Source organism: Grus americana, chromosome 2 (genome assembly GCF_028858705.1).
Source record: "Grus americana isolate bGruAme1 chromosome 2, bGruAme1.mat, whole genome shotgun sequence".
In the NCBI taxonomy this organism is placed as follows: domain Eukaryota; kingdom Metazoa; phylum Chordata; class Aves; order Gruiformes; family Gruidae; genus Grus; species Grus americana.
The window spans coordinates 110,832,205-110,844,234 of NC_072853.1; the positions used below are offsets into that span (position 1 = coordinate 110,832,205).

At 42.5% G+C, this 12,030-nt stretch overlaps 1 protein-coding gene across 1 annotated transcript in view; it reads left to right on the top strand.

The window, feature by feature from the left end:
* Nucleotides 1–12,030, top strand: part of LANCL2 (LanC like glutathione S-transferase 2) — a 34,880-nt gene that overhangs the window by 9,581 nt on the left and 13,269 nt on the right. Inside the window, exons 2-5 of the mRNA XM_054817346.1 lie at nucleotides 5,423–5,540; nucleotides 7,800–8,007; nucleotides 10,222–10,369; nucleotides 10,995–11,141. Coding sequence (XP_054673321.1) covers nucleotides 5,423–5,540; nucleotides 7,800–8,007; nucleotides 10,222–10,369; nucleotides 10,995–11,141 — 621 coding nt within the window. The remainder of the gene's footprint in view (nucleotides 1–5,422; nucleotides 5,541–7,799; nucleotides 8,008–10,221; nucleotides 10,370–10,994; nucleotides 11,142–12,030) is intronic.

Below are 12,030 nucleotides of genomic sequence, written 5' to 3' on the forward strand. Positions count from 1 at the left end.
GCCGACCCATGTGCAGGACCTTGCACTTGGCCTTGTTGAACTTCATGCGGTTTCCATGGGCCCACCTCTCCAGCCTGTCGAGGTCCCTCTGGATAGCATCCCTTCCCTCCAGCATGTTGACCACACCACACAGCTTGGTGTCATCAGCAAACTTGCTGGGGGTGCACTCGATCCCACTGTCCATGTTGCCGACAAAGATGTTGAACAGTGCTGGTCCCAGTACCAACCCCTGAGGAACGCCACTCATCACCATTCTCCACTTGGACATTGAGCCATTGACCACAACTCTTTGAGTGTGACCATCCAGCCAATTCCTTATCCACCGAGTGGTCCATCCATTGAATCCGTGTCTCTCCAATTTAGAGACAAGGATGTCGTGCGGGACAGTGTCAAATGCCTTGCACAAGTCCAGGTAGATGACATCAGTTGCCCTTCCCTTATCCACCGACGCTGTAACCCCATCATAGAAGGCCACCAAGTTTGTCAGGCACGATTTGCCCTTAGTGAAGCCGTGCTGGCTGTCACCAGTGACCTCCTTGTTTTCCATGTGCCTGAGCATAGTCTCCAGGAGGGTCTGCTCCATAATCTTGCCAGGCACGGAGGTGAGACTGACCGGCCTGTAGTTCCCTGGGTCTTCCTTTTTACCCTTCTTAAAAATGGGGGTTATGTTTCCCCTTTTCCAGTCAGCAGGAACTTCGCCAGACTGCCAGGACTTCTCAAATATGATAGGGAGTGAAAAAGCAATATGTTTCAAATCACAAAACAATTAATTTGCAAAACCAATGTATTTGTATTTTTCTGCACTACTTTTGTTTCATGCTGATAACAAGCCTTTCTTGTTACCATAATCAATATGGTACAGGGTTCTGGTGGGTATTATGGGGGATGAGCTTGCATATTTTTTTTTTGTTTTGCTGATTTGAAACTTGAGCATTGCTTAGGATGATAGTTGTTGTTCTTCCTGCAATAGCAGAGGAATAATGCAGCAGCTGAATTCCTGGAGAGAGCCATTTCTACTTGTTATTCTTCAGCTCCTATTATCACAGAGTCTGTTGTGAACCAGGAGTAAATGTGATACTGGATATCAGAGGTCAGGCTTCCTGGTTTTTTTTTTTCCTAACAGGAATTACAAGAGTCACCTGCAGAAAAGGCTGAATGCCAGCTGGAATCATCCTCATGAAATGAATATGCTTCTCATGAAAATCAATCTGTGCTCAACACAAATTAGTGTGCTTTATGCTCAGCTGTAATGCTGCCATAAGATTCCTTGAAGGAGATTTATAAATCTTCTAAAGCTACCTTTCAACATCCATTTCTTTAAGTAATTAATTTATTCTAGTGCCTGTAAGCATCTGTTATAAGCTTATAGAGGAATCTTATCAAATTGTGGTGTGTTGACCCTGGCTGGGGGCCAGGTGCCCACCAGAACTGCTCTATTGTTCACTAGACAGGGGAGAAAAGGTATAACAAAACACTTGTGGTCGAGATAAGGACAGGGAGAGATCAGTCGCTAATTATTGTCACGGGCAAAATAGACCGAACTTAGAGAAAAAAATTAATCTAATTTATTACCAAGCAAAACAGAGTAGAGCAATGAAAAATAAAACCAAATCTTAAAACACCTCCCCCCACCCCTCCCATCTTCCCGGGCTTAACTTCACTCCTGGTTTCAACCTACTGCCCCCTCAGCGGCACAGGGGGATGGGGAATGGGGGTTGTGGCCAGTTGATCACCCATTGTTTCTGCTGCTCCGTCCTCCCCAGGGGGAGGACTCCTCTCATTCTTCCCCTGCTCCAGCGTGGGGTCCCTCTCATGGGCTACAGTCCTTCACGAACTGCTCCAGCGTGGGTCTCTCCCACGGGGTGCAGACCTTCAGGAGCAAACTGCTCCAGCATGGGTCCCCCATGGGGTCACAAGTCCTGCCAGCAAACCTGCCCTGGCATGGGCTCCCCTGTCCACAGGTCCTGCCAGGAGCTTGCTCCAGAGTGGGCTTCCCACAGGGTCACAGCCTCCTTCAGGTGCCTCCACCTGCTCCAGTGTGGGGTCCCCCATGGGCTGCAGGTGGAATCTCTACACCCCCTCATCCTTCCTCCATGGGCTGCAGGGGGACAGCCTGCCTCACCATGGTCTTCACCACGGGCTGCAGGGGGATCTCTGCTCCGGTGCCTGGAGCACCTCCTCCCCCTCCTTCTGCACTGACCTTGGTGTCTGCGGAGTTTCTCACATCTTCTTACTTCTCTCTCCAGCTGCAAAAAGCTCTCCCTAAGTTGTTTTTTTTTCCTTCTTAAATATGTTATCACAGAGGTGCTGATGGGCTTGGCCTTGGCCAGCGGTGGGTCTGTCTTGGAGCCGGCTGGCATTGGCTCTATCAGACACAGGGGAAGCTTCTCACAGAAGCCACTCCTGTAGCCCCCCCGTACCAAAACCTTGCCGTGCAAACCCAGTACACAAATGAATAGTGATGGTGTTTGGTTGTTAAAGCTTCAGAGCCACCAAAACAAAAAAAAAAAAAAAGAGTGGTGGAGGAGTAGGTAGCTGGGGAGAACTTTGTTGCCACTCATGACCTATTCACACTGGCATAAGCTTGGGAGTAGCTAATAATTATAATAGAAAAAAATCTTTTCATCTTTTCAAGCACTGAATCAAGATAGGTAAGTTACGATTCCTGTTTTAGAGAGAGATGCCACCCTGAGCTAAATTATTTGTATGGGACTGAGGTTTCAAAGTAGAACCCAGGTGTCCTGATGTCCTAGTCCTCCCCTCCTGCCTCTAAGCAATTTGATCTGGTGTTTGATAAAAAATATCCTGATTTGTTAACAGTAGGTGTATTGTCAGAACAAAAAGATAACCAGCCTGCCTGTGATGTGCAGTAGGTAAACAACCCGGGAGTCTGAAACCTTAGTTCACTCTTGTCAGATAAACTGAGCACTACGTCTGGATGCATCCACGTGGATGTCCTCACACTGTTTCACCATATGCTTGGCATAGCTGTCTTTTGAAGGAGAGAAGCCCTGCCCTTGGGAAAGGTTTTGTTCTGTGTTGAGACTTCACTGAGCTAGTTAAAAGGGGAGGGGGGGGTGTTGTGTTGTGTGTGTATGGTACAGTTTCGTAACAAAAAGGTGCTTAATGCCATATTAAGGCCAAAGAGTAGACATCAGATACTTACTGTGTGTGGTTGCTACTTCTAGAGTTACTGGAGAAGGCTAAGGGGGCTCTAGCTCCCACCCGGAGTGGTATGCGTGTGACATGAGATATAATGGCACAATTTGTTTTTCCTTACCATCATAAAATAATTTCTACTGTTGACCCTGGAGACTTTTGAGTGTGTCAGAGGACTTGTGTAATTCCTATTATCTTTCTGATTCCTGAATCTGTTGAATGGATGTTTGAATTCATTGATTTTTATTTGAAGTTCCACTCTGAACAAGAGTACAAAGCATGGTGTATTTAATCAGTTGCATGGTGGCATTCACAACCTGTCATTTTTCTGAACCCCTCCCTTTTGGGATGTGTTGTCATCAAACAAGAACTTGCCTTCCTCATGAGCTAATTTTTTCTTTTGTTGTAAAACATCATAAGTGTAGATGTGTTTAACATGAAACTAAGCCTTCACCAATCTGATTTGTTCCAGCTGTTATTTGGGATCAGATTGGGGAAGCAAGTGGTGGAAGGAAACAGTAGCTTATTCTCAGTGTAAGCTGACAGGCAGACAAATTTCATAATGTTATTTTTCTGGATGGTGATGACCATTGCATTGTGATCTTGGTTTGGGAGGTGGGGAAGCTCTGCTGGCTTCCATGTTCCTAGAGAGTTTCTCTTCCAGATGTTCATGGATAACTAAGATTGGGTGACAAGTGATGTATGCTTGGGGCTTTCTGTAAAGGATAGAAAAAGCACATTTAGAAAATATTTTTGAGTGGCACAAAGATTCTGTACATCACTATTTTGTCAAAGTGATGCAATTATCTGGTAATGATAAAGCTTTTCCTGTAGCCCAGGAACGGAAGAGGTTTTTTTGTTTCTCGCTCTCTAGCTCCATAGTAGCTAAATTGTTCTAGAACTAAACCTAGACCTTAGGCTTTATTTAACTACATAAAATAGCTTTTAATAAATGTGTTAATAGGAAAAGTTGATCGATAAGTGGTACTGTTTATAGAAAAGAAAAAAAAACAAGAACAAAACCACAACATTTTTGAGTGTTGTTTCTGATGTTCCCACTCACGTGTAGACTTGTCCTGTGAAGGGTCTTCCTGAATACTCTTTCCCATGGAAGTTAATGGGGCAGTGAATTCTAGTCAATTGACTATTTCCATGTTGCATAGACTGAAGAGAGTAATCAGTAATATATCATACTCATATATCTCATACAGTATGCTTAAGGAGAGAGAAATGGTGGCAAGAGTAAAGTATCTTGTGTTATATTTCATATATAGCATCTGTGTAAACTTTTCTTGGTCAAAAGTAAAAGCAAGCAATGAATAAAATCAAAGATTTGTCTCTTCAACTTCACGCATGCGCGGAAGCTGCCAAGCTGCTTCTACTCATCTTATTTGTGTCTAGCTCATTCTGTTAGATAGTTGTTCTTTAATAGTTCGGTGCATTTAACAACCTCCTCTCATGATAAAGCGTGTCAATCTTAATACTGTTTTGGGAGGAGGAGAGAGCAAGAAGTGAGGGGAAAGGCATTTTATGGCTGTAAGCAAGTTGCCTTCCATGTGGTGATCACAAACTGGGACATCAAAAAGAGTCTTGGATCTAGGAAGAAAATGGTAATACATCATGGATGATGTGATTAAGCACATCATTAAAGACTATGGGTTGACTTTGGCTTGGTTGTCCTAATAATGAGTATTTATTTTCCTTTAGCTATTTCCTGCTCCATAGTGCCACAAAGGATGTCCAGGGACCTTGCGATGAGAGCAGCCACCTGTGATACAGGGCTTGTAGGTTCACTGTGCTGTGTCCATTCATAACGCGGTCTTAGTATCAGGACGCTGAATGGAGTAATCGGCCCATGGAGTGGCGGCAGATGTTTGTCTTCTGTTTGCTTTTATTCACCTTTTATTTGTCTCAGAGAAGTTTTGCATACTGTTGTACAGTTAATACAGAGCCTGAGATAAGAGGCAGCATATAGTTACATACTGCCACAGTATCCATAGCTGCTCTTCATGTGTCTTTAAGGCATCCCCAGATAATTTTTGTTTAATGTAGATACTAATAACTTACTCTAATATGTAATGAGAATGCATTACATGGGACACTCTTAAGATGAACCACCTTGACACTGCTAATTGCTGCATGTAGTATTTATTCCCTAGTTATTTTTTGTTTTTTTCCAAACAAGAAAGTGGAGCAGCCAGCTTGCATTCTTGGATTCTTTCCTTTTTTGACTCGCTCCTTTTCTCCTGTCTCCTGTTTTCAGGTCAGTGTTCGGTTCTCAAAACGGATCCAGACAAAAATCAAGGACCTTCTGCAACAAATGGAGGAAGGGCTGAAGACAGCAGATCCACATGATTGCTCTGCCTATACTGGCTGGACTGGTGAGAAAGCTAGAATTTGCTTGAAGTGTGTTTGTTAAATGGCATAACTGGTTTTAGTCACAGGAGGAGGTTCTGATATTCTCACAGGAGCAGCAGAAATACTCTGCTACAGGCATTTGCATTAGTTGGTTTCTTTTTACTCTGGACCCTTGGTCATTACCGTCTGCAATGACCTTGCATTGATTTCAGTGGACAAAGGATCTATTTAGAGAGAGATAATTGGCTTTTGTATATGGAGATCTTTGTCTTGGAAAAGGAGTGGAGTTTCTAAGGCTATTCCTTCTTTTGGCTTACCTCTAATTTCTGTAATAATTTCTTAAAATGGGTTATTTTCACCTTTTCCTGTTCAACTTGACTGATAGCAGTTTTGTGAGGGTAACAGCATCTTCTAATCATTTGGCCGAGGGGGAGCTGTTCTGGGCTTGAGCCCTAAAATCTGGAATATGGATAGTTTGGCTCTGCTTACTCTGTCTGTACAAAAATGGTAGCATGAACATGTGAGGAAGGGGGTGTATGGAGGTGGGGTTGGAAGTATGTGAAGATAAACAGGCGTGTGCAAGTGCTGGTCATTGCTAAGCACTGTTGTTCATTTAGCATTGCATCACTGATGCTGTTCAAATGTGAATGAGCCCTTCTGATCCTTTAGGCAGAGCCTGCAGTTGTCAAGCCTGGTGTGGCCACTGCTCTTCAAGCTGCCAAAATGCTTTTCCGTCTCAGCCTCTTAAGTGCCACTTTGCTATTACGATGGCGTATTCTATTCCTGCTCTGTCTAGCTCATGCTTCAGACATGCTTTTAGCACAGCATATTTGAAATGCGCCCCAAGGAGATCTATTCTTTTATCTTTGTTGTCGTGAGAGGAAGCAGCTTGAGAAACTGTCCAGGCTTTGCCCATGCTCAGGCTTAATTCCGGCAATGAAAGGGTAAAATTTCTTTGCTTTCTTCTTGATATTTCAGTACAGATGGTGCTGTGGGTGGATGGGTGGGGAAGTTTTAGACAACTCAGACTTAAACATTAGATGTGTTTCAAGGTCTGAAAGTGAGTGGCTGCTAAGTAAGTGCAGAAGATCTCAAGTGGTGGGATTTTTCGTGCTGACATTACAAAATGGCTCCTGGGGAGCTGTGTTCTGACACTGTGACTGACAACTGAAGTTACAGCTGATAAACCAGAGCATGCTGAAAATGAGTCATAAGCTAAAAGTAACACAGCCGTCATTAGCTGAAACAAGAAGGTAGATGAAAAAGTAATACAGTCTAATGAGAATGGGGTTTTTCCACCCTGTAGAAGGATCGCCAGCTACATCTATTCCAAGTTGTAAACTTCTTTTGAGGCTCCTGTGGAATTGACTATGAATAAAAATATTTAAGTGATCTGGCTTGTAAAATACGTAGGGCAAATAGTTTCTCCCCAAACTTCCTTGCAGCATTTTACAAGTGTGCACATCAGAAGGTAAAAGCAATGCTGGAAACAACTGCTCTCCATGCTCTGAAACAGAGGTTTGAGAGACAGCATGGTCAGGAGATAAACGATTTGCTTCTGCACATGTACACTTGCAGTTGGCCAATAAACATCCACTTAGATGGATTTATTTCACTTTCTTCAGTCTACATGGTTGCAATTTTTAAGGTTTGGTTTTGTTTTAATGGAAAACTATGTAATGAGTTCAATGGAGTGAAGCTTGATGTTACCTTCCATCATTCTCTGAGGACTTGTTTGCTTTCTGGCTTTTACAAACCAGCTTAACTTGTAAAAGCTCATAATCTCGTTGTGAAATACATTTAAGGGTTATAAAGAACCTGGCAAGTTGAATTAAAAAACTCATCAAAAGAGGCTTTTAAAAATCAAATGGAAAATAAATAATTTCTTGCATATAATAGATGAGTATTGTACAATCAATGTATTTGATTGTACACATGCTTGTTGGCCTAAGTTTTTGACCCTGCAGTGATTTCTTCACCAAGTTTTGGTGCCTGTGTTGTCAATTTTCTTCATTCTCTGCAACTGGGCTTCAATTTGTTTTTTGGGGTGGGTTTTTTTGTCTGTTTGTTTTTAATTTTTGTCATAATCCAAATTGAAATGTAATCAAGATAGCCTGATGCCTTCCTATTGCATAAGCTAGGACCCTTGACTGACATGTTTTAATTGACCAAATATGTGTTTGCATTTGAGTTACTGTTTCAGAGGCACTAGAGAGGGGAATATGATATACTCGGAAGGAAAAGTAAATGAAACTGTCTCTTTTTTCATGTGATCATTCCAGGCATTGCCCTCTTATATCTGCAACTGTACCGTGTCACGAAAAACCAGAGCCATTTGCAGCGATCTCTTGATTATGTGAAAAGAATCCTTCGCAATCTGAATGGCAGAAGAGTTACTTTCCTCTGTGGTGATGCTGGGCCACTGGCAGTGGGTGCAGTGGTTTATCACAAGCTGAAAAATGACAGTGAATCTAAAGAATGTGTTGCCAAGTAAGTGGTTGGTGGTGGAAAAAGCCATGCCCTTCATTTTTAGAGAGCATTGGTTCAGTAACATTAGCAAGTGGAGTTTTGGAGGATGGGATTAAAAAACAGAGACTCTTTCTCCCTGATAAATTTTCAGTCGAAGAATACAAAATAGGCTTTATCTTTATTAAAGCTGGCTTACACTTGATTCATGTTTAGCAGGTTATCTTGAGTCCTTTGTCGCTGTAAGGACAGGATGTCCTGGGCATATCTGTAGTGCGTGCACGTTTTGATTTTGTCACATTGAAGTGACATTTAACAAAAGCTGCATGCTCGTCATTGGCAATATGTAGTGCTTATGCAGTATGTGATGCTTCCTGTAAAGCGTGGGTCTTAATTGTAGATTCATTACAAAACACATACGCTGCAGAGATCTGGAAACATCCATACAAAGACGTGGTATATTGGATTGATATGTAATAACGATTTAATAAAACAAAGAGGAGGTATTTGTTGAATTGTCAAAGGCGAGAGCTTTAATTAGGTCAGAGCATATGAAGGGTAGCCTGAAAAAAATTCCTACCCCTTTTCAAAGTAATCTAAATGTAACAAATGTCTTGAGAAATCCCATTCAGATGTAGAGCTTCCTTGGAGAACTGACTATCCCTTTGCTGGTGTGGAACCGAGTGCTGTCCTGGTGAAGACTGGAAGCACTGGAGCCCTGTGGGGTTTGCATTCAGCACCAGCAATGCACCTGCTAGTAGTCCAGCAGCATACCTTATGCTGCCAGAATTTACAGACTAGCTGTGTGTCCTCATCTCCATTCTGGTTTATATTTGGAAATATAATTGATCTCTTCATAATCTAGAATCCTAGTGTGAGCAATCTCTGCTGCTGTTCCTGAATGACTATTTTTGTTTTTAAATGGGTGGTAGGTTTGGGATTTTTTTGCTTTTAGAACTGGCAGTAAACTTGGACATGGCATTTTGGATGCAACTAGGAAGGCAGTGTTTCTGTAAGGCATGAAGCATGAGTATAGCAAAATGAGATTAGCAATAAATCTTTTAGTCTCGCCTCTCCTTGAAAAGTCATTTCTAGAAGGAGGACTGAAAAGGAGGTTAGTTTTATTATTTGCTTCTTTGCTTCCTTTTTTGTTTACAAATATATTCATGACATCAGCTGAGTGGTTCATTATAGATGTCAAAATGTAATCTATGATTGCACTTTTCACTTTTTACCTTGTAGCTGTCCAGTTGTATGATTTGAATAATAAAACTTAACAGTGGACAGTTTAGAATAAAATAATTTAATTCTAAGTCCAAAGAGTAGTTCCAAGAAACAAATGATAATATAAAACTTTTTTTTTTGTGAGCGGCTTTTCCCTGGTATTAAGCAGTGACAGCATAAATCGGCCATTGGGGTTGGTGTTTTTGCTCCAGCATGATTTTAAATGCTAACACTTCTGCTGAGTGGTAGTGGCTGGGGGAATCTGGGAATTGAATTTGGTCTTAATGCAGATTTAAAATGTGATCATCTCCATGGTTTCATCTAATTGCCAATTTAATTGCAAAAGCTAGGAAGAGACAGGGAGGAAGTGGCAGGAAAATGGGTCTCTGCTGTACCTCAGTTCTAATGCAGACTGGAGGAGTAATAGCAAGGAGTCTCTTTGGAGCAACTGAGAGTTATGATGGCCAGCCCAAGGTTTGGTTTTTTTTCCTGTTGCTAAAGGCAAGCAAAACACTTGTGCATAATATCAGTGCCCTTTTCGAAATTGAGCCGCTAAACGTTTGAGATGTGTTGCCTAGGAAGGGGGAGTGCTGAATGGTTGTACTGGGGTATTTTTGTTTGGTTTTGTTTTTTTTCCTCTTACACATCTACAATTAAGGGTCCTTGCTTAGGTGAAATTCCCAGAGGCTCCAGGAGGTTTCCCTATTTGTTGGAGTAGCTCTCCAGTCTCCTCCAATCCCCCCATTCATCTGTTTCTGTCTGCACAAAAACCTGATAGTTGCACTGATACTCACCTGGCTCTGGCTCCGAGTAGCTGGTCTGTCAGGGACGGTGGGCACGCAGAGCTCCTGTGTGTATACTTGGCAGCCAGCTGAATTGGGGAGGGCTGGAGGGAGGTTGTGTGGCTTCAGCACTCGTACAAGCCATCAACCAAACTGGAAGCAGAACAATACATAGTCCAGTATGGTTTCTAGAGAAGATGCTCTCTCTCCCCACCTTTCTTGTCTGATGCAGGTTGTTGCAGCTCCAAAGGACAGTCATAAGCACAGATGCCGAACTTCCAGATGAGCTGCTTTATGGCAGAGCAGGTTACCTATATGCCTTGCTGTACCTGAATACCGAAATCGGTCCGGACACTGTCCCACAGTCTGTTATCAAAGAAGTAAGATACTTTTCTCTTTCCAGTGCCACAGCATTAGTGAGATTGAACTGGAATCACTCCTTCACATAATTCAAGGGATTAAGAGAGGGATGCTGGAGAGGAGGGGGACCTAGAACTGGGAACGCTGTCTCATGCCTCCCTCCAATCTCTTCCCCCTTTTCCTGCTGCCCAGCTGGGACTGAGACAGGCCAGTGCAGGTGGGTCCATGGCCGGCCGTGGAAATGGATCTAATATGTAGCTAGTTTTGGAGCATTTGAGGATGAGAAATTGTTACGAAAAACCTTGAGAAAGAAGTGTGTAAGTGTTTAAGTGAAAAGAAGGAGAATTCAGTGTGGGGAAGATGCATGACTGTTCTGTAGATAACAGAACCAGAGAAGGCAGGCCTGGAAGAAGGTGATTAGAAATAATGATATATAAAATTTCTACTCTTAGAAATATAAGTGATTCCATCATTTAGGAAAAATTCCATTTCTACCTCAACACTCAAGTCCAAATGAATTGAATATTGTTGCCCTGTCACTGTTTATTGTGGCTTAGACTTTACTGTGGTTTTAGTCATGACAAAGGAAAACCCTCTGAATCAAAGCAAGCAAGCAAGACAGAAGGAGTGTGCTCTCTTTCTTAGGTAATAGATGCTATTATTGAATCGGGGAAAAACTTTTCAAAGGAGGAGCGGAAAACAGACCGTTGTCCCCTGTTGTACCAGTGGCACAGGAAGCAGTATGTTGGAGCAGCCCATGGAGTGGCTGGCATCTATTACATGCTCATGCAGGTAAGAGCGTCTTCTGTGGGCTTGGGTGAAACACCAGTGATTTCTCGTTTTGCATCAGAGGATCTTATCTTCAGCTTTCATACAGTGCAGTGTTGTGCTGGGTCAGGGTCTCATAATGTGAAGTTAGACTCTGCAGCACTGAACTGTGCAGAGATGCTAGCTCAGGCCCTGGTAGCAGAAGACTATGACTTGGATTTTCTCATGTTAGAGTGAATTAAACCTTGAGTTGTGGTTCAGAGCACCACTGTTCCAGGAGCTGAAGTTTTCTGTCCTCAACAGAGACAGTGAGGTGCCTCCCCTCATTCCCATACTTACTTCCCCTGGTGCCTGAAGTTAGACCAGCTAAATATTCACTTACTCACCATCCATCACTCTTCATCTTAATATTTTCCTATTTTTAAATGAGTGCACTGCTGGTACCTCCTGTCCTCCTGCGCTCCATGCCCTTTCTCTCTTCTTCAGTGACTTTTTTTTTCCTTCACTGTCTTGAAACTTTTGGAAGACTATCCTTAATCACACATTAGTCTTCGGTATCCTTTTATTCTTTATATGTTCTTCCTCTTCCTTATCCCTCATATCTCTCCCCCAAAAATCTGATGTTCCTTAGTGCATTTATGACCCCTGCTCTCCTCTTTCTGTTGTCCTGAGTGAGATTCTTCTCTTCTGTTTACCTCCTCTTTCCTACACTTAAATCCATTCCCCCCTGTCCCAAGAATCTCCAATAGGATCATGATGTTTTTCAGAACAGACCTGTATGTCTTGTTTTGGTTGTACAATCCGAAAAAAGAGCCTTAAGATTCTTTATGGAAGATGGCCATAGAGCTGCAAAATTTGTATTTGTGTTATGCAGAATGACTTTCCTTCAGGCAAGTGGAAGTATTGTACATCC